General features: G+C 35.5%; 1 protein-coding gene across 2 annotated transcripts in view; it reads left to right on the top strand.

Annotated features, from left to right (window-relative positions):
* The window catches only part of ccser1 (coiled-coil serine-rich protein 1), a 143,096-nt gene that overhangs the window by 60,083 nt on the left and 59,609 nt on the right, over positions 1-23,404 (top strand). For both annotated transcript variants that reach the window (XM_056463474.1, XM_056463475.1), the window contains exons 7-9: positions 3,080-3,157; positions 11,280-11,363; positions 18,349-18,426. In XM_056463474.1, the coding sequence (XP_056319449.1) occupies positions 3,080-3,157; positions 11,280-11,363; positions 18,349-18,426 (240 nt within the window). The remainder of the gene's footprint in view (positions 1-3,079; positions 3,158-11,279; positions 11,364-18,348; positions 18,427-23,404) is intronic.

Here is a 23,404-nt window from a genome sequence, read left to right as displayed (position 1 = left end):
TGCTTGTGATATTCTACCTTGTTTAAAATTTATAGACCCGTTCAAACTACTTGATTATGGTCTTCTCATTTTCGAGGTATTTTTTTATTTCTTGTGAGTGGAGTAAGTGCGTGTGATGGCCTCTACACACAGTCATAAATTGGCTCCTTTAAAATAGAAATCAGTGCTACAAGGTTTTTTATTTTATCTTTCATTCATTCATTTTCTTTCGGCTTAGTCCCTTTATTCATCAGGGATTCCCACAGTGGAATGAACCACCAACTTATCAAGCATATGCTTTACATAGTGGATGCCTTATCAGCTGTAACCCAGTACTTGGAAACATCCATACACTTTAACACACACATACACTAGAGCCAATTTAGTTTATTAAATTCACCTGTACAGCATGTCTTTGGACTGTGGGGAAAACCAGAGCACCCAGAGGAAACCCACGCGAACACAGGGAGAACATGCTAAAAAGTTTATTTAACAATAAAATTAAAAACAAAAAACATGAAATATAAAAATAATTTTACTATTCTAAAACTATTTTATTTTATTTTATTATTAAATTATTATTATTATTTATTATATTTATTATTTTTTATTTTACTTTTAGTGTTTTGTTTTTTTATTTTATTTGTTTTGTTATTTTTTGCTATTTTATTTTTTGTTTTTAATTTTTTTTTATTAATTTTAATTTATTCATTTATTTTCATTTTATTTAATTTATCTATCATTCATTCATTCATTCATTCATTCATTCATTCATTTTCTTTTCGGCTTAGTCCCTTTATAAGTCTGGGGTCGCCACAATGGAATGAACCACCAACTTATCCAGCACATGATTTACGCAGCTAATGCCCTTCCAGCCACAACCCATCACCAGGAAATTTTATTTAATTTAATTTTATTTTATTTTATTTTATTTTATTTTATTTTATTTATTTTATTTTATTTTATTTTATTTTATTTTATTTTATTTTATTTTATTTTATTTTATTTTATTTTATTTTATTTTATTTTATTTTTTCATTAAAAGTTAGTTTTATTCTGTCACTTTTTTCCCCCCACACGGTTTGTATTATTAAAATCTTTGTTTGTTTTGTTACTTCAACTTAGTGTTTCATGTTTGAGTGATTTATTTTATTTTTAGAATAATAGTGACTTTTATTCTGTTTTATTCATTAGTTTTAAGTTGGTTTTGTTTTGCACAAAAAATAGGATTTTTATGGAGATGCTTTTATTTGATCTCTTTAAGTTAATTTGATTTAATTTTGTTTTGTTAAAATGTGAATATTCCTTTTTTTACCCTCTTTAGCAGTGAAGCTTCTTTTCTATTCAGCAAAAATGTCTGCAAACCATATTATTGCACAATAGATTGCCTGCATACTGCTGTACTCAGACTAAAGTGCTCGGCGTCTCTGTCAGTGTCTCTGCGTCTGCAGCTCTACTTCTCACATTATTATGAGACAGATGCAGCAGTAACGTGGTGAAGGAGAGAAGGGTTTGAGACTGAGGCTCAGAGACAGTCCTGTCTGCATCCCTGTTTAAATGCTACAATTAAATCATGATGGGAAACCTGATTTCCCAGTGAGTTTAAGAGTGATAACAATTTTGTGTAGAGTACATGGAAAGCTACATATTATTATTATTATTATTATTATTATTATTATTATTATTATTATTAGAACAGTGATTTTCATTACTATCATTTTATAAATATATATTTTAACGTGTCAGTTTGTATAGAATAACATAATTTAATGTGCTATAAATGGTTGTGCATTAAAATTGACAGTTTTATATAGTGAATTAGCTAATCGGTTAAATTTTTTTATGTGTGGAATTTGTAAAGCAATATTTTTATTAGCGTTGAGTTTTTTGATTATCATTAAGTGTGCTGTAGTTTAATTATTTTAATTAATTTTTATTTTTATTTTTCATGTTTTTTGTTTTTAATCTTATTGTTAAATAAACTTTTTCGCATGTTCTCCCTGTGTTTCGCGTGGGTTTCCTCCGGGTGCTCCGGTTTTCCCCACAGTCCAATGACATGCCGTACAGGTGAATTGAATAAGCTAAATTGGCTGTAGTGTATGTGAGTGTGTGCAAGAGTGTGTGGGTGCTTTCCAGTGTTGGGTTGCAGCTGGAAAAGCATCTGTTGTGTAAAATGTGCTGGATAAGTTGGCGGTTCATTCTGCTGTGGCGAGCCCTGATTAACAAAGGACTAAACCGAAAAGAATATGAATGAATAAACGTTTTATATAGTACATTTTCTCATTTATTTTTATTTTTATTAAATAATTAATTTATTTATTTTTGGTGTTTTTAAATATATATTTGAATCTTTTTCACTTAGCATTTCAGGTAACATAGAATTGTTTGTTGATTAATTTACTTATTTTTTAGTTGTCTGGTCTTAGTTTCAGTTTAATAATTATACTCACCGCATGTCTAGATTAGAAACCCCATAATTGAACATTGGACACATGAATAATGATGTCAATATAATCAGTGTTTAAAAAAAAATTGGGTGGAGGGATTGAATTATTTTACACACCAAGAAAGGTTTTGAGCCGAAAGGTTTGTCCTTTCCTATTAGTAATGAATGCCAAATAAAGCATAAAAAAAGAAAACTTCTCATGAGTGAGGATCATTATTTCCTATATTACATGTAAGTAACCCAATAGGTTGATGCACCAACATAAGAGATAAAGTAACTGAAGAGTGTGGTGCAGAGATTATACATGTGACAGTATGCAGTAACACAATATATTGCATTAACAAGTCTGCACAAAGTGTTTTAGTTACTTGTTATGAAGAGGACAACACTGAAGTTACTCCATCTTTTCCAACTGTTTTCGGATTTTATTAAATTACAGTAATAAACAGTATATCATGATAAAAGATTCAACAGTTATCTTGCCATAACAATTGACAGTCACATAGCTAGTCTGTATAAGATATAGTTCAACCTCAGGGCCAACTAATTCAACTTAATGATCATAATATTATTTACAGTCTTTTCATAACAGTTCTTTTTGATGATCTTTTGATGTCCTCATTTAGCAAGATGCCTCATCTCTTTTTCTTTCAGAGCACTGAGATCAGCCCTGCCAGCAGTCTTCACTCTCTACCCATAAGCCCCTGCAGTGAGAAATCGCTTCCCTTTAAGGTAATTGTACAGTGTTATAATAATGTTTCTTTTCTATTAATAACGTGAACGAGCACCTTCTGTGCTGCTGAGGTGTCTTTGCTGGGTCACGCTTTGATTAAAAAAAAAAAAAAAAAAAGCCCTTTCATTTTTTCATCTCAGATGATTTCAGAGCCATAGATCAGACATTACCACAGCGCTAAATGATTGATTTTAAGTCTCTCCATTATTATGCAGTCGTCCTAATCTATTGCAGTTTTGTTAGTTTTGTTTTAGCTTGTTTTGTCTGGTCTTATTTTGTTTTGTCTACTCCTCTATTCTTCTCTCAAAACAAACTCTGCTTATTTTATTCCAACTTCTCTCTTTGATCAAATCTGAGTCCTAACAACCTTGATGAGATTATTTAGCTACATGCCCTATAATCTTATGGAAACTGCCTAGGACTGTCATTGTGAAAGCTTTCTGGTTTCTTATTGGGAGCTTTTTGCTTGGTAGAAGAGGATTTTGTTTTCTCATCAGCACTGACAACCGCAGAAATATATAGCGAAGTGGAAACGAGGTCTGCGTCTTTCTCTGTCCTCCTTACTGACCTACATGGAGTGCTAACAGAAGCGGCGGATGCGGCATCGTGTCACGTGACTCTCCGGCTCATCCGAAGCCTAGCGCCACGCAGCGGGAGAAGTAGATGCTCAGAATAGGAGCCCATGCATTCTGACATTGTGTTCAGCTGACAGGAGAGGGGTGGGACTCGTCCTGATTCATCCTAGTAAAAAAAAAAGGGGAAAAAAAAATCCTGATTTTAAAAATAAAGCCCTAGAACCCACCTGAGACGGAACCGTGTCACTTCTCGTCCTACTTTTAACAGAAAACTTCTCTCACCAAACATTTGTTATCCTCACCTTCTTAATAATTGGAGCCTGCAGAAAGAGTACTCCTGCGGCGAGAGTGTGCCGTCGGTTTGGGGAATAATGGAGCCGCTTGCCTTGCATCCTGGGACTAGGGTACCAAACTCATTCGTCCTGGTGTCCCTGTCATCAGTGCATTAATAACTCCTTGTTAAGTGGGTGTAGGTGCGTACAGCACTCTGAGGGCGTCCTTTTGGAAGTTTATAACATCACAAACATCCTTATACAGGAATAACTGAGGACATCTATCACATTTACTCCTTTTTATGCACCCCTTCAAAGTACATCGGTGAAATATTCTGCGCTTCTCTAATCTTGTGCCATTCTTGGTAATGAAACTGCCAGGTGTGGATGCTTGAAATGCATAAAAAATGTCGTTTGAGGTTTTCTGTTCTTTCTCTTCAGACGTTTTATAGCATACAGTGCTATCAGAATATTTGGGGTCAGTAAGATATTTGAATAAAGTCACTTATGGTCACAAAGTCTGCATCTACTGTATAAGGTCAAGACTACTGTGATGTGAAATATTATTAACATTTGAAATAACCATTTTATGTGTGTAGATGTTATCAAATATTGTTTGTTATTGTGTTGGAAAAATCTAACTGAAAACTCACACTGAGTCTGAAGAATCACATGGTCTTGAATGCTGATTTGATGGTAATAATATATTAATTTTTAATATCAGTGATGAAAACTGCTGCTTAATGTTATTGTGGACGTGGTCATATACATTTCTGTTCATGATTTTTAAAAAGAGAATTCATTTGAAATATAAATATCTTTTCTAAAACTACAAATATCTTTGTCACATGCTAAATCTATGCATGTACTGTCTTGGAAAAAGATAGCAGTTTGACCTAAAAGATCAAACCACCAACTAGACATATTTGCTCGATTTGCCATTTTGTCTGAAAAAAAATAAACATAGACGCATGCACGCAAAGGCCTGTCACGATATCTATTTTTTATACTATGTTTCATCAAAATATAGTGCGATTAAATGATTTTATTGTCATTTTAAGACCATTTTATGCCATTCATTATATAATGCCAGAATGGCAATGTAATAGCATCACAATGCAAGAACACTTGTCCAAAGAACAAAGAATATTTAATTTAATTATAGCCCTTTTAACAATTTAATAGTTAGGCATTGGAATCAGAATGTGGAAATGTGTATCCTAAATAAATAATAATAAATGTTAACAAAAAAGTGCAATGTACAAAAAGTAACAGAGGCTGTGTTATCTGGTACCAGATCTTTTTTCAGTTATCAGACAACCACATGAAAATATACCAAACTAGTTTATATTAACTACTAAAGTGTTTTTTTAACCATACCTACACTGACACCTCCAATAGAGGTAGAGATGTTACACAATCAGCTAAAATAAAATAAGTCGATATATTGGTTATTGTGACAGGTCTATACAGACACACTGTATGATTTTAGTTCTAGTTAGTTTTCACTCGCCGACAGGTTTTGTAAAAAATTGCTGACAAATGCCTGAAATTGAAGGCAAATCGGGGCTCATTCAGGTGAATGACAGTCATGTAGTGTGAATTATCAAAGATCTCAGAGAATCAATGATGTGTCTCTGACGAAATATTTGGCATGCTAAATATCTGGACCTGTGATTAAAAATCTTGTTAAGAATTTTGCGATGACCTAGAGCCAATAAGAGCAACATACAGGACAGCAGGAAGTGCAATATCAGCATCAGTTTCACTAAAGGCTTAGTCTTTTTGGAAGAAATGGAGAAACATTTTTTTTTTAATGCACTCATGTCTTTTTGATGTTTCGTCTGAGCTGTACCACAATATTGTACCCTATCCAGTTTGATCAGTTCTTACATGAGTTTAGTTGTAAAACATAGTTTGCGAGCCAGACAGAGTTGCCAGCAGAATTTTATTTTATTTTTTCTTTCCTATAGTAAGTCATGCAGTGTCTAACTTCCTATCTCCAACCCAACACAGCAGCAACTGAAATCTACCCCATGTAGTTATGCAATGTGAAAACAACTCTAAGTTGGTTTGATGTTGTTAATTTAGGGACTGAATCTTAAGTTACTCACTACTATAGTATACCTGTTTCTAACTTCAACAGCTTCTGACGAGGGTGATTTGGTCACAAAAACAACTGAGATCTGATGATATTTCATTAGTTACAGCAATATCTGCTGTTTACTTAAAAAGCATTTGCAAAATAAACCTTATGATGTGGTGAAAACCTTATGATTTAAGAAAGCAAATATCCACTTGAGTTGGTACACCTGTCCAACTGATCGTTAAGGCAAATTTCTAATCAGCCAATCACATGGCAGCAACTCAATGCATTTAGGCATGTAAACATGGTCAAGACAATCTGCTGCAGTTCAAACCGAGCATCAGAATGAGGAAGAAAAGGGATTTAAGTGACTTTGAACGTGGGCTGGTCTGAGTGTATCAGAAACTTCTGATCTACTGGGATTTTCACACATAACTATCTCTGGGGTTTACAGAATTTGGTCTGAAAAAAATTAAATATCCAGTGAGTGGCAGTTCTGTGGGCACAAATGCCTTGTTGAGGCCAGAGGTCAGCGGCCTCTAGAGTCACCAGATCTCAATTCAATAGGGCACCTTTGGGATGTGGTGGAACGGGAGATTCACATCATGGATGTGCAGTCGACAAATCTACAGCAACTGCGTGATGCTATTATGTCAATATGGACCAAAATATTTGAGGAATATTTTCAGTACCTTGTTGAATCTATGCCACAAGGTGTACCTAATAAAGTGGCTGATGAGTGTATATCATTCAGTCCTACCACCGGGATACTTGCGGGATTAGATGAGACTCTTAAACAGAAAGCTTACCTCTTTTTTGTGCATTATTTATTTGATTACATCGGTTGCTTCAGTGTTGAGTGTTACCTTTTATGATATAGAGCGTTCTCATTTATTAGGTCCTTCGTCCTCCTCTTGCCCCAAGTATTTAATCTAGGACAGACAGATGGAGGAGCCACTTGAACGCAGCTTTACAGCACGGGGTAAAGACCCAGCTCTCTGTCCTGAGTGTTGTGTATCTGTGTCTGTTTGTGCCTGTGCAACTGTGACCAAATGCCTCTCTGGAGGTCCTCCATGGCACTGCACAGATAAAGTGCCTCTTGTTAAACCTCTATAATTAAGATATAATTAAATATTCCCCACAGGCAGGGATTTGGAGGAGGTTGCATTCTGCCTGTTGGCTCCGTGCATCACTCAGGACATGACCTTTTTAGTTTTTTTAATTGTTATTAATAATTAATTTAAAAACAAATTATGAATACTAAATGTAGGTTTGGGACAGTAAGATTTACTTGAAAGAAAACAATACTTTAATTCAGCAAGGATTGGATTAATTTGATTGAGTTTAAAAATATATACATTTAGAAAAGAACAGCATGATTTTAATTAAATTCTGTTCATTTTAAGTTTTAAGATTAGTGTGACATGCAATTCTGGAAAATGTATCACACTGTTGTTTCAAATTTTTGAGTGATCTCAACTTCTATCAATCATAAGGACTAAAAATATTAAGTTAAATTTTTCATAACTTAAATGTGTTGAAACCTGATCAATGTATTAAAATAGGCCAAAGCAACACACACTCACTAGCCACTTTATTAGGTACTCCTGTCCAACTGCTCGTTAATGCAAATTTCTTATCAGCCAATCATGTGGCAAAAACTCAAATTATATTCCTAGTATTCATGTTGTTATTGTTACAACTTCACAGCTGACCTTTCTAGCCAGCTAACCCATTGCAATACTGCATGTTCCACTATTGCACAGTGTTGCCATTTGGCAACACGTACATTTGATTGATTTACAAAAAACTAATTTGATTTAAAAAAACAAAATTGAGTTGTGAATATGTCATCATAACTTACTGGAGCTGATGTTTCAGATTTTTTTGTGGATCTGACATAATTTTATCCTTTGTTTTTATTGACGTTTACATTTGCATTCAGCAACTACTCACAATAAACGCCAGTCTGTTAAATCGCGCCACAGAAAAACACTGCATGTCATGTGACTTAACCAAAGCACATCATTGGATAAAATAAGGTCTTCTCTTTCCAACAAAAAAATAAATAAATAAATAATGTTGGTCTTAAAGAAACAGTGGCAGAGAAAGAAATGAACATATGTATCATTTTTTTACACTGCAGATTTCACAAAAATATTAACCTGTTTATTCCCACCTCGTACAATTTTGACAGACTCTTTTTTTATTTCTGGAAACTCTTTGGTCAAGAAAACAAACTTTTAACTGGAAATTTAAAAAAATATATTGTTTGATTAAATGTGTTCGTGTCACATGACCAGATCAGTTCACCTACTGTAGATGCTAAAAATAGGCGAATTGCAATGGAATTCTGAATCTGCTGTTTCCCATCATTGCCATAGACCAAATACATCAAACATAATTTATTCAACATTACTCTTTCTCAAAGGAGACATGGTTCTAATAGGTCTAACATATAACAGGTTAAGCAGCACAACTGTTTTCAGCACATAAGTGTACACTTGCAAGTCAAATGTTGGTTTTAAATGCCTCAACAACAATAAAAAAAAAGGGAAAAAAAGAAACGTTTCTAGGAACTCGTTGATTTAAGAAGCGAATGCTGTTTCATGCACTGCTGTCTTGACAGAAGAAAGCTGACTGTATGTAACCAGGACAGAGATAGAAGTAAACAACAAGAGGACAAGTACATCAGAGTGTCTAGTTTGGGAAACAAACCCCTCTCTAGTGCTCGGCTGGGTGCTTCATTAAACAGCATTCACCAAATACCAGCTTCTGTTGTAGCAGTCAAGACAAGATTCTGCTCAGATGCTGCTGGCCTTTAGGCCGAGTTTCAAAGAAAAAGATACATCTGAAATCTGGCGAATGAGTAGAAAAAAGAATAGGCAATATAACAAAGATTGAACGGTAAAAGGCTTGAATGATTATAATCTGTGGAAAGAAAGAAAGGTTTGAAACTTCACTTAAATCTCATAATAGACTGACTCAGAATGTAAAAGGTCTGCAGATGCAGCAAATAGATGGTTCTTTGAAAACTAAAGGATTCAAGATGCAGTCTTATACCTCATAATGTGTTTTGTTGATGCATTTGAACATTATTTACACTTGTGTTTTTTTTTTACAGAGATACAAGCAATACAGATGTTTTGAAAAAAACCTTTACAGCATGGATACCCAAACTTTTTCTTATGAAGGGCCAAAGACCTTGATTGAGGCTTTGGTAATTGGGAATTTGGTAATTTCCAATTTTTTTAAAAATAAAAACATGCAATATTGCAATGGGTTAGCTAGCTAGAAATGTCAGCTGTGAAGTTGTAACAATAACAACATGAATACTAGTAATATAATTTGAGTTTCTGCCACATGATTGGCTAATAAGAAATTTGCATTAACGAGCAGTTGGACAGGCGTACCTAATAAAGTGGCCAGTGAGTGTGTGTTGCTTTGGCCTATTTTAATACATTAATCAGTGACATTGTTTACATTTTAAAAATCGTATTTATTTACAACATTGAATTGAAACATTTCATTTGTTTGCTTCTTTCTGTAACTCTCTTCTCAGATGGGATGGTGGGCCAAATCAAAGGTTACAATGGGCCAACTTTGGCCAGCAGGCCCTACTTTGGGCATTTCTGCTTTACAGTATTAAAAAACCTTTTTCATTATGAAAGTAGAAGCTTCTGCAGGTAAAATTGATTTATTTGAAAAGTTGAAGAATAATGTTGACATTTTAATTAATTTTGTTAGAAATAAATACAGTTTGTAAGTTAAATCTAGACGGTTTTTGAGCAATAAAGTTATAAATCCAAAGAAGTTTAACTACAAATATTTTCAACGGGAATAATGTTAGAAATTCCTTAATTGTGAGTTCTCATTAATTTATACTGTTATTTTTCTGATTTATCTTGATTTTTGAGTTGATACGTTGTTAAGTGCAATAATATGGCAAAAACATGACCTTTAAAGCTTTGGTAAGACTTTATCCTTATGGTCCATTTGAATATTAGTAGACTGTTTGCTTAATATCTGTTGATTCTGCTCCTTCAACAGACATTAACTGACTATAAGAAACTTTGCAAAAATGTTGAAAATATCACTAATAGTGCAGATTTAGACTGCATTATGAGTGTTAATAAATGTTAGCTTAATCTTTTTATATCACCAATCTCGTTCTTATTTTTGAAGGCAATATTTAAGTATAATTAAAAATAAATAAATATGCGGCTCATTAAAACAAAAAATTATAGTGCTAACCAGCTGAATGGTTGAGTACTTGAGTTTAATTTTCAGCCACGGTGCTGATTATTTTGAGTTTAAAAGTGACACGTTGCCACGATTCCCATTTTAATGATATTGCAAACATGTTAATGATAATTAATGCCCATTATTACAAAGCTAAATAGAATCCACTTTAATTTGAGTTCAAAGGAGCACATTAACATTCTGCTTTGGTTGCTATGAAGAGATACTTGAGCCTTCCTGATGGGGTCGTAGCATTTCATAAGACAAAAAGCGCGTTGTAGGTACAAAGCGAACAATCCTTGTTAGGCGCCGTGTATGTCATCATCATCATCTGCAGGCAGAAATGAGCTTCCTTTACAGAGGAGCATCAAAGATTGACAACAGCTCCCTTGAGATGTTTATGTAATGTCAACAAAAAGGAGCGCATTCAAGCCAAAGCCAAAGAGCTTTGAACAACCATGTCTCCAAGTACGTGACATTGAAGCTCATAATCCCCTTCCCTGATCTCTCATGAAGGGCTCCCGACTCGTGCACATTGTGTCCGGCTTCTTCATGTCAGCGCTGTCTAATCTCTGCCAAAGACATGTCGTTTTTTTGGGGGGGGAGGGTGGTGGACCTTGCCGGTCGTTCGGGGAGGCCATGTTGTGCTCCTGGGTCTCTTGGTCCTCCTCTGCCGCCCTTGAAGCTTCCAGTCCCTCCCCCAGCCTCACATAATGGATGCTGACAGCACAAGGTCATGGGAAAGTGCCTGCTAGTTCAGGTGAAGTTTATGGAGGAGAGCGAAAACCACAGAAAGCACACCTCCACCTCTCAAGCGCGGTAGTTTTTATTTTACGCCCCCACACAAGACTGCAGATTCCAACTGGGGGCGATGGCTTGAATAACGCAGACTGACTTTTTTTCCTTTTTTTCTTAAATAACGTGTTTGTGTGTGCTTTGTGTGCAGGATCCTGGGAGAGAGGAGAATCAGTTCCTGCACCAGAAGCTGAAGGAGAGAGATGAGCTTATTGCACAACTTCAGGCTGAGTTGGTGAGAAATTCTACCGTTTCATAACCTGCAAGTTTCATAACCACCTTCGCGAAGTCTCACGATCGCTCTACTGTCATTGGGAAAGCCTAATTTCGTGCACCTGCTTGACAGTTTGCGCTGGTTTTCGCGTCCTTTCCTTTTCCCGAGACTCACATTAGGAAGTTATGGCGATGCTACGCTGCAGTTTTTTTTTGAACTGGGACGATGTTTGATAGACTCACTTAAGGTGCTGTAAACAGTTTGTCGCATGCTTTACATGCACTGTGAGACGCATAACGTTCCTGGTCCCGGCAGTAAGGGCAGAGACGAGTGAAGGGGAAATATGACAGGTCCATCTCAGATTTATAGACTAGTGGTCTTGAAATAAGGAATGGGATGGCGTGATAGGAATGGAGGAGGGGGGAGGATGAATAAAAACAACAGAGGGCAGTAAAGAGGCTGTAAAAGCAAAAGGACAAACAAAGCGCACATGATGTTTGTAACAGTCCATGACTGATTTTATGTCTTGCTTAGCATTTTGTTATAGTGCTGGGTGATCTGGCCAAAAAGGCTTTTTTTTCCCCTCCTCCATTCTTTTTATTAATTAACACCTTTAAAAAGGTCTAAAAAGTTCAGCACACATGAACTAGTCAACGTGTTAATGTAGAGGATATACAGTAAGAGCAGCAAAACAAATGTGTGTGTGTTTGTGTATACATTATATATGAGCAATATTACACCTGTAGCGGTGCGATGTGGCTGTATATCAGCACTGGTGGGAGGCGTGCGTTGCCTTAGTGTCCCACAAGTGATGATATACAGCCACACTGCTACGTGTGTGATATTACGTTTATACAACAGTTCGACGGCATAATTGTGTATATAAAAAACAAAATCAAACACGGAGATTCTCATTCATTCACATCTGCAGCAGACGTCAGAACAGCAAAAATCGTTGCTACTTCTCAAACGTCACATTAGAGCTGGTATTTAAATGATTATCTAGTGTAATATCTAAAATGATGACAAAACAGGTGATTTTGCTGACATTTTAAGATTATTAGGCTGAACGGCCATCAGGCCATCAAATGCCATCAGTCTACAGAGATTTCCCAGTATTTCTCTGTTGCAATCGGGTGATCACAATAATTAACCCTGAAAAATCCAAAGCAACGCAATCACTAGCAGATTACTGTTGTGTTTGTGATAAGGAAAAATGCTAAACACATGCGGGCATTTCTTCTTTCTTTCTGTTTACTGAACTAGTCTGCAGTAGCGAAAACAGGAGACTTAATAGAAACAAACAGATGGCCAATCAAAAAGTAACTCTAAGAAAGTCACTCTTTGGTTAAACAAAGTGTGGTCAACACAAAATACATACATTCCTAATATGTCCCATCTCACACACAACACACTACAATTACTATAGTATAAATAGCGCACTACTACATACAAAAGAGACAGATCGTCTTAGAAAGTCACTTACCAGTTTTATAATGATTTGATCAGCTGTAGTTTAAAATTATGCTGGGCTTTTCCTCCTCTAAGGTCTTATTATGCATTCTTTGTCTTTGGTCTGCTCATTGACAGGCTAATGGCCACCAACGCGATGTCTCTTAGAAATTATGAATATGTAAAAATACGCAATATCCTTATAAATAAACGGCATAGTTGCATTTTAAACAACTACATTCTCACCTAAAAAGCCTCAAAAATACATTGTTGTCCAACAGCAGCAATATTTATCAAACTGTAGAGTGTCCTCTGCTTGTTGCTGTATGAGGGCGGAGTAATATAGCACAACTATCAGCCAATCAGATTCAAGACAGAACTGTTGTATAAACATACACACATATACAGTTGAAGGCAAAATCTCTATTACTGCTACTTTTTATTTTAAATATTTTATTTTAAATATTTAATTATAATATAAGTGATTTTTAATGAAACAATGACCTTTTCACAGTATTTATTATAATATTTTTTCTTCTGGAGAAAGTTAGTTATTTATTTAGTTAGTTATTATTTATTTTTACTTTAGCTGGAATTAAAGCATTTTAAAATTTTTTCACAACATTTAAATTCGAAGGTCTTTAATTTTGTTCATTGACTTTGCGGACACAACAAATGCGGATGTAACTTAAAACAATAAATTCTGTAAAAAATGGATACGTATACAGTAGACAACATTCGAAGTGAATAAAAAATGTTTTTCAAATTTGTCCTAGGACAAGAATGAGTGGTATTCCATAGTTTTAAGACAACTATGATGAAACGTGATGATCCACTTCAAAGTGAACTACTGTATGTATCACCCAATCCTGCCACAATACCATGGTGCAATTATTGGCACGACAGTAAAACCATGTAATAGCCTTGTCACTGGGAATGTCAGTGCTCCTTCAATTGACATAAAACTAAATCACTGAGATAGTTGTGTTCTTCGTTAAATTCAAGCGCTTCTCATTAGAGTTGGTTGTGTGATCGATTCAAGACCTACAGTATCTTCATGAAAGCAAATGTGCTGAATGGATAAACGGTCCATGAGGCTCAAAAGAGCAGGGGCGTTTTGTTATACTTTGAAGCAAAAACATTATCAAATTATTGTTTTATTGAGGGAAAATGCGCTACTATGAGCTATAATTGGTATTATCGTTTTTATCTCCCAGCCCTTCTTTTGGTTTTATATATTCACTGTAGACAGATGACCAGTCACAACAGCCTTTTTCATCTGACCTATCAGAACAGAGCTCTTAGAAAGCAGGGGTTTAGAGAGAGATAAAATGCAAAAGATTACAAAATATATACAAAAGGAGGTGATTAAAGAGGAACTTAAAGTGGTTTTTAAAAAAACATGTTTTTAAAGTGTTTTAGGACACCTCAAAATCAACATTAATTACATTACAAACAATATTTACACAAGACAACATTTCTTATTTTTGAGTAGTTGCAGTTAAAGTACTTAAATAAATTGAAATAATTTTTTTGGTAAAAAAAAAACGGGAGAAAAAACTAATAGAAATGGCTAAATGAAATAATAATTAAATGTGCAATACAATGCATTACATTACATTACAATACATTAAAATACATTACAATACAATACAATATATGTGACCCTGAATGACCAAGTTAGTCTTTTGTTGCACGGGTAAATATTTGGCCCAAAATAAATTTTATTTATATTTCTTTTATTAATGGGGATATTTTGCCATGAAGATTTTTTTTTTTGTTGTTGTAAATTTCCTACTGCCTATATATCAAAACTCATATATATCAACATTTAATTAGTAATATGCCTTGCTATTCATTTAGGCAAATTTAAAGATGATTTCTCATTATTATGATTGTTTTGCACCCTCAGATTACAAATTATCAAATTGTTGTGTCTTGGCTATATATTATATTTATTGCAATATATTTATTCAATTCATTATTTCTATAGTGCTTTTACAATGTAGAGTCTCAACGCAGCTTAACATAGAAGTTCTAGTAAATTGAAATGGTGTCATTCCAGTTTTCAGAGATGAAGTTCAGTTTAATTCAGTTCAGTGTGGTTTAAATTTCACTGCTGAAAGATCAAACACTGAAGAGCAAATCCATTGATGGGCAGCTCTACAAGTCCCAAATCAAGCAAGCCAGTGACGAGGAACAAAACTTCACCAGTTGACGAAAGTGAAGGAAAAAACCTTGAGAGAAACCAGGCTCAGTGGGGTGGACTATTTCTCATCTGGCCAAACTTTTTGTGCAGAGCAGCATATACAGTATATCATACATCAATAGAAGTCTTATTTTATTTAGTTTTCTGCTTTGTGGTTTAAGTTCACATATAATATAATATAATATAACATAATATAATATAATATAATATAATATAATATAATATATAATATAATATAATATAATATAATATAATATAATATAGTATAATATAATATAATATAAAACAATAACTGTATCAACAATAATAAATTAAGGTCCCACTACTCATCTGGAACCCAATTTTTACTTTTGGTGATTCCCATTTGTAGTCACCGCATCTCTGCAAATCGGCAACTCTCATTGAAAACTAATGACTGCAGGTCGCTTTGCTGCAAATCTCAGCGTGAGATTGTGTGAAGTGAATGCGCCTTTATTCTGTCGGCTGCAGCACTGCATTACTAGTTTAAACGCTCTCCATACTTACTGATCCCTGTCTAGATGTTCAATAAAAAGATTGCAAGTTTGACTCTCACTCAGTCTGCAGAGGCTTGAATTGATGTTGTCCTTATCAGTCTTTTCTTCGAGCACTGCATTCAGAAAATGTGCTGCCAATAGTGTGAAGTGCGTCTCTGAAGGTCACAGTCTTTTTCTCTGAGAAAATGGTGTGTTGGTAAATACCACAGGGCTCACTGCAGTTTCTTTACTCCAGTCATCTGGTTTTCGTATCAAGAACTGCAGTGTTTTTCAATGTGATCTTCAGTAAAGCATATGTGCTAAACGTATGTAAACATATGCATAATGTGGCATCTAGCTGTCGACATTGGACTCAACAGAATTGGTGGTCAATGACATCATCACTTTACAGATTGTGCCGCACAAGAGACCTCCGCTCTATTTTTAGTGGGAAAAGAACCTGCGGTCACAATGGCCTAATAAATCAGTGCAAAAGCTCGTAAAATAATACTCACTGGTGAAACTGGCAGCCTGCTGGCTAGGCTCGTCTTTGTCAATTTTTACTGTCTTTATTGAATGTCATTAATGAAGTATGGCTGCCCTAAATTTTGCCGCACCATATTTCTTATTTTATTAGTCTGCCGTTCTGGCATGTTTGAGAGGAGGGGGATTAAAGCTGTTTGATATTCCAAGTCAAGACTCTCAACATATTTCTGATGATTTAACCAATATGGATGTACAGTCAGAGGATCATTATTATAGACTTATAAGCCATTTTTAATAATAATATGGAAGAGATATAAACAGAGTGACTGTAGTGTTCCACTTATTAAATAGCTACTAAACAACCAGTTAAAAGTATAAATGGGCACAAAATATGATAAATAAATTTTATCTATATCAAATGAACAATTTTATTGAGGACTCAATGACTAAATAATATATAAATAATATAAATAAACTATATAAATATTTTATTTACAGAATAGCACACCATGTTATAATAAATGTTGCAGTTGAAATCAGAAATATTAAATCCACTTTGAATTTTTTTCTTTTTTAAATATTTCCCAAATGATGTTTAACAGAGTAAGGAAATTTTCACATGGCAAAGATAAAATAAATCAGTTATTAGAGATGAGTTATTAAAACTAGTATGTTTAAAAATGTGTTGAAAAAGTATTCTCTCCGTTAAACTGAAATTGGGGGAAAAAAATAAAGGGGGAGAGGGGGCTAGTAATTCAGGGGGCTTCTAATTCTGACTTCAACTGTATATTCTAAATATTTAATGAATTAAATTAATGGTAAAAATGGTAAAAAAAATAGTTAAAAATAATTCCATTATTAATCAAAAATATTTATTTAATAATTAATCAAATTAAATATTTACAATTCATTTGGACAGATAAATCTATCTTTTAAAAACTTTGTTATAAATATTTTTTATTTTTGTCATTTTGATTTTATAAATGATATTAAAGGACCATGTAACCCCCCTCTTTCAGTTCAAGTCTACCTCAGAATTTTTTCAAAAAATGCTTTGAGATGGGCGTGGAGTGCTGCGAGCAGAGGGAGGAGTGGGCGTGGCCGGCAGAGCAGGGGAAAAAGAGGGGAGCGAACAACTGTGGTCAGTTGGCTCACAAAAGGAGACACAAACCATGAGGAGACTCATGATTTTATAGTTTGCAAAATTAAAACGCAAAGAAATAAAGTAAGTAATTTAATGTCCTGCTGCATTTGTTATTTGTAATTTCATATACACAAAACCACAATTTGTTATATCATCATAAAGATCATCGTGTTCATATAAACACTGTAAATGAGGAGGACTTTTCTCCACAGTGGAGACTGACACTGTGGAGTAGTACAGCAGGTATCTTTCCCTATCTATTTCAACCATAAGTCCTGCCGGTAATCTGGAGGATTTTAAACATAGGCAAACACAGCAGCATGGATATAGGCGATGTGTCTGAATGGTAACGAATTCAATTGATAAAAGACAAAGTCCGATATTCTCTAATTCTTATACAGCTCTCCCAACAAAAATGCTTTGCTATATCGGCCTTGACAGCGTTGTTGTCAAAACATGTTGAAAAACATGGATCAAACATGGAACAAACCCCATGGATCATGGAAACAAACACATACGACCCATGCCATGAGCAGACGCGCTCTCACCCAGTCAATGAGTCTCATAGCTTGGCAGGTCTGTCTTGCCTTCAGAAAGCACATGCTCTCATGAATAATTAAAAAGCAAAGTCTTCTCATAGGATAAGAAAACTGCTATGAATAATCATGAGAAACCGACGTCATCACTCCACTAGCAGATGTGTGCTACATCACTGATTTTGATTCCGCCCCAAAAATGATTTTAAACCCAGAAGATGAAATTAGCTGACAAAAGCTCAAAATTATCCAGTTTTTTTCTCCACATTTAAAGCTGACAGGTGCTAACGTTGTCTTAACTGATCATCAACACACACAAACCTGTTAATTTCAAAAAAGTACTCCAGGGTTTCTTGAATCTTTTATGTAATTCAGAAGTAAATTTAAATAACATTTAAGTGAATTGAATTAATTGATTTAAAAACAACTGATATGAAAAGAATAAATCACTCTTTTATTACTCAACTCTATTATTTATGATTTAATTGACTTAATTGGAAATTGAATTACTGTATTTTTAATTGTAACTCTAAGTGCTTTGTAGTTAAGCAGTAAATTTAAGTATATGAGTGCAGAATGTCAATGGTTTTGACTGGAATCATGTATTCCATAGAAATGTTTTAAGTCCTAACTTTGTTTAATTGTTATCGCACACTTTTCTGATACTTACTTTTTTTTTAAACAGGAATCCACCCGTGCTGCCCAGAGATCTTCATGCCAAAAAGCTGACAAAAGCACTCAGACAGATTTCTTACTCTCAGAGGTGAGTACCCATTAAAGCGCCGTACGAAAGCTCCTGACGACGCTGCTAATGTTCCGAGGTCATTGAGCTGTGTCTGGTTTTTCTAATTGAATACAGTTCCCCACATCTGTCTTTTTTTTAATTTCACTGACTTTTAATGGGAAAGGGCACTGAAAGTTGATTTTCGATTTGAGGAGGAACCCATATCTGGGTCTTGGTTTTTGATTTCGACAACTCTCTTGCTTCTATTGCTTCATCAGGTTGTGCTTTTGGAGAGTTTGACTTCCCTCCTTCCCACCCCATCCAGTCCAATAATTCCCATCGTCCCTTTTATTTGTTTTTATTATTAATTTCGCATGAAAGCTAGGTGCTTTCTTGTTCCCACAGGCACTTTTTAATAGCTCACACACAACAAACGATGATGCTGTTTTGCAGTGAGTCAGCAAACTGTGTTCAAGTGCTTCAAACTTTAAATGATTCATTAACAGAGATTAATGCAACTCAGGTTTTCAGGACCAACAACAAAACTCAGCTTTCTCTCTTCACTGCTTAAATGATGACCAAACATCATTTGATAGCTGGATTAAAGGCTATTGTTGACTGATATTCTAGTTTAAAATATATTAAACAAGGTTCCTACAGGCCATAAAGTTTCTGGAATGTCATGGAATTTAAAAGGTCCATTTCTGACAATGTTGTTGTGTTTTTCGTTGTTTCTCGGCTGTTGTTATGGTTAGGCCGTTTTTCATCTCTGTTTTATTACTTTCTTGCTCATCAACTTGCAGCAACTTAAGATAATTTCACAATTCACTTAGGTCAGTGTTTCTCAACCATGTTCCTGAGGGACCACCTGCACTGCATGTTTTGGATGTCTCCTTTGTCTGTCACACCCATTACAGGTCTTTCAGTCTCTGTTAATGAGCTGATGATCTGAATCAGGTGTGTTTTTGGTAAATATCCAATCAGAATTAATCTTGTGATGTGTGTGATGCGTGATGCGCACACATACTTTCAAAAATTACCTAATCCACAGTAGACAGAACGCAAGATATAAATAAAAACACTTACCATGCCTTCACACATGCAACGTGCAAGTTTCATCCCAGCGCCAACCAAAACCGACTAGGCTGAGATGCTGAGAATGAAACGGCACGCTGCAGACAGAACAAACACAAACACCAGGCCAAGAGCTCTCATCCTGAGTGTGGCCAAGACGACGCTCATGCAAAAGATGAGGACAAGAACAGAATAAGAGTGCTCGACTCGAGATAGTTTGAGCACAGCATACAAGACAAGACAGGACTAGTGTCTGGACTCTGCCACCAAAACAAGAATTAACAAGACCGAAGTCGCAGAATCCTGAACGGAAAAGCTAAATCCCATAATTTAACATGACTGTTTTATTTAATTTTAAGTTATAATATTTTGTATAATAAATTACATTTAAATTAAACCAAATGTATTTTAGCCAAATCTAAAGTAAATTTAGTCGACTAAAATCTCATAAAATTTAGTCGACTAAAAATAGACAAACTAAAATGATTCAGATAACTAAAATTTGACTAAAATAAAATGGGATTTTAGTCTAAAGACTAAGGCTGTTTCTCAATATTGCGTCATCGTGTTCTCGTGTAACGTCATCATCAACCGCAAGTACAGAGGACGCAAGAAACTTCCCGGATGTGTTCTTGATATCGAGGACGCACTGATGCAAACTTGAGCACCGAACTCGCTCTTCAAGTCCCAGAAGTCATTGCGACTGGATGTGGGAAGCGCAGCATTTTATATAGGTTGATTATTAAAGTTCCGAGATGTAATTTATTTATCTCAAGAGATTTCCTAAATGAAACGGTGAATATAAACATTACCATGAAAATCCTAATAAAGGCATAAACACATTGAGGGTGCTTATTTGCTGAAATTCGTATTAAAATCTGTTTTGTTTGGATTGTGCAACGTATATTTGTAAGGTCTTTGTGCATTGTATATATTGTGAAAAGGGGAAAAACAATAAATAATTGTATGAATGCTGTGATGTTTAAATAATTTTTGGTTAAAGATGCGTGAGGGTCATGTGACCATCAGGAAGAACGCAGCATCTCATTTCTCACAGGACGCGTTCTCTGTTTTCACTGTCTCCTGAGTTCATTCTTCCGAGGTGACCTAGCAAGACCGGTCTTCACAAGAATGCAAGTCTGTTCTCTGTGTTCTTGGAATTGAGAAACAGTCTAAGACTAAAAATAAATCAAAGTTTGCTGTCAAAATTAACACTGATTCATATAATTCGAAAATCAGTATGCTAGAATTACTCGGATGACCTACTACTTCCAGTGAGATTTTGAAGTGTGCATTGGATGGACACTGCGCTATTCCTTGATCCACCACGAGAGAATTCATGAATGGTAGTGAAGCAACTAAACTGACATGGATAGGTCACATGATCATGACAAAATGGCGGATGTAGTGTGTCAGAGTTCCATTCATACTACTCGGATTCATACTGTATAGAACATACTTTTTTTTGGGTTGTGTAGTAAATTCAAATGCGGTACCTACTGAGTCGTAGGCGATTTCAGACGCAGCAATGGAAAATATAAAGAGCTGGTGGTCCTCAAGCAACGTGGTTGAGAAACACTGACTTAAGTCACCTGCTAACTAAGCCAAACATAATATACTCACATACAGGAGATATACTTACAGGATCATATATATTTTATGAGTTTTGGCTTCAAGAAGGAGCACTTCACAGCCACACAAACAGGAAATACTCGAGATACGCTGCTTTTTATATTATTTATTTTTTTAAATCTAAGGTAAATCATCCATTGTTGTTTTTGCAGTGGCTATTATACAAAATTATATTCAAGCTAAAACCATTTTAATATTATGTTTTTATTTGAACATATTGAAATTTAATATTTTTGAGTATAGGCTATTTCAATGTGGTCATTTCATTGGCCCATGGACATTTCCTGCTTGTTATCAAACTATTTCATAACTGTAACAAGAGGCAATTCTATCATAACGTAAAGTTAAAACAGCTATCATAATAATTATCTATTAAAATGTGGCTCTTTTTGGATCCTCTGAGGTTATAGAAATTAAAAATGTAAAACAGGAAATACCCTGGGACTGTTGTTTTTGTTTACATCCCTCAAAGTGGTCTATAGAAGCACAACACAAGCGTCTTTTGCATTCATTAGATGTCATAGAATTTAAGTATGTTAGTGAAGGATAAGTAAGGGAATTTGATATTTTTTTTTTTCTTAAAGTGGGAACCCTGCTTCTAGTTTTTGTGCGCTAAACACATTATCTCGCTCGCTGATGATTAAGAAACGTGACCGAGATTTTCTTCACAGATTTCCGTCATATATTCCATGCCCTCACAGTGCCCGAATCAGTATGCCTTTAGTCCCTTTACACTGAAATAGCTTTCTGTTGGACTCCCGTAGAGACATGGTCCATTTTCCTCCTGGCATTTAACTTCTCTCACAGACTTTGTGCTTTGTATTACCGCTAATATGCGTGTGTGATGTGAATTTCGGATAGCTTTTTCAAATTGCTTGACAATCCATTCCACGGCTATCACGGCGCTAATGTCGTACCATCAGACCTCGGCGTTGATGAAAAGGCCTGTAAAAAAAAAAAGCTGAAATATTAGAACGAGTGCTCATTATGGTGCTGTTGCATTAGATAAGTCTTTTTTTGCTTCGGTGCCAAAAACAGCCAGCGTGGAAATGGTGGCGTGGGAGGAAGTGGGAGAATCTGCTTCCTGTCTACCTCTGATGAGCATGGAGAGGAACTGCACACGCACGAGCATGAGACCCTCAGGCTTTCTGAACGCAACGCACACCATCATTCTTCCCCTCCGCTCAGCAAGAGATGAGTTCTGCATTTCCACCCTGCCCTATGTAGACTACACCGCTATATGGGTTACCGCATTGAGGACACGCAAATATCCGAAAGTGTGTCTACAAGTGGGTCAGCTATTTCGAAGGCTGCTTCAACTGGAGGAGGTCATCTGGTTCCTTTTTTTACCCTCGTTCTTTCTCTCTTTTTTTTCTTTCTGGAGCACCCTGCTTCTCTCTCCACTTGAGCTAATTAGTTGAAAGGGAGAGGAGGAGAGGCTTTGGTGCCCTCTGTTGAGTCACAGTGCACCACAGGGGCCAGACTGGCCTCTTTCAGAAGAGCCGGACACTGATCATATGTGATTCTTGTGCTCACAGACTTCTCAAAGTCGTCTTCTTGTGCTTCCTTTGTGGGCCTGATGTGCGCCAGGGAGGTGCAGGATTCGTGTGGAGGGGCGCTTGTCGGGACAATGAGACATGGTGAGATGGACAGCAGCCAGACTGCTCACCTGTCCAGAGAGCTTGAGAAATGATGCGCAGTGTGGCAGAGTGATTTATAATGCTTAGGGGAAGCACATATGTTCCATGTGCCGTGGCTAGGAATCATGTTTATATGGAGTACTGGTGTGTACACCTGATGTTATAATAATGTCATGAACATTAAACAGCATAAAGTGTAGCAATAACACATTAATAAAGAAATAATTGGTTATTATTAACCCTTGTGTGCTATTGGGGATGTTTTCATCCACTCTGGGGTTATTTGAGTCTTAATTTGGTCACAACCTTCTCTGTTTTTCAGCAAATGGAATGATTTTTAGTGACAAATCTTATTTTGAGACATATTTTGGGAAAATGCTTTGAATTTTTTTTTAAATTAAACAATACAGCTTAATTTATTACCAGAATGATTACCCCTTTATGTTTATGAATGTTTTTGCCCCATTGACTTCCATTATAATCACATTTTTTTAATTGCAAAGCCATGACAGCATGAATATAATCATGCATTCTTGATTGTTGTTGGTTTTTGCTGTCGGGAAGAGGTAGAATGTTCAATTTTACTGTTGATCATCAGTTGCAGTGCGAAATAAGCTTAGTTTCTGCCTTCTATATGGAGTACAGTGTGTGTGAGTGCGTGCTTGTGAGAC

The sequence above is a fragment of the Danio aesculapii genome, chromosome 8 (genome assembly GCF_903798145.1).
Source record: "Danio aesculapii chromosome 8, fDanAes4.1, whole genome shotgun sequence".
Lineage (NCBI taxonomy): Eukaryota > Metazoa > Chordata > Actinopteri > Cypriniformes > Danionidae > Danio > Danio aesculapii.
This window is presented reverse-complemented; position numbering and strand designations above follow the sequence as displayed.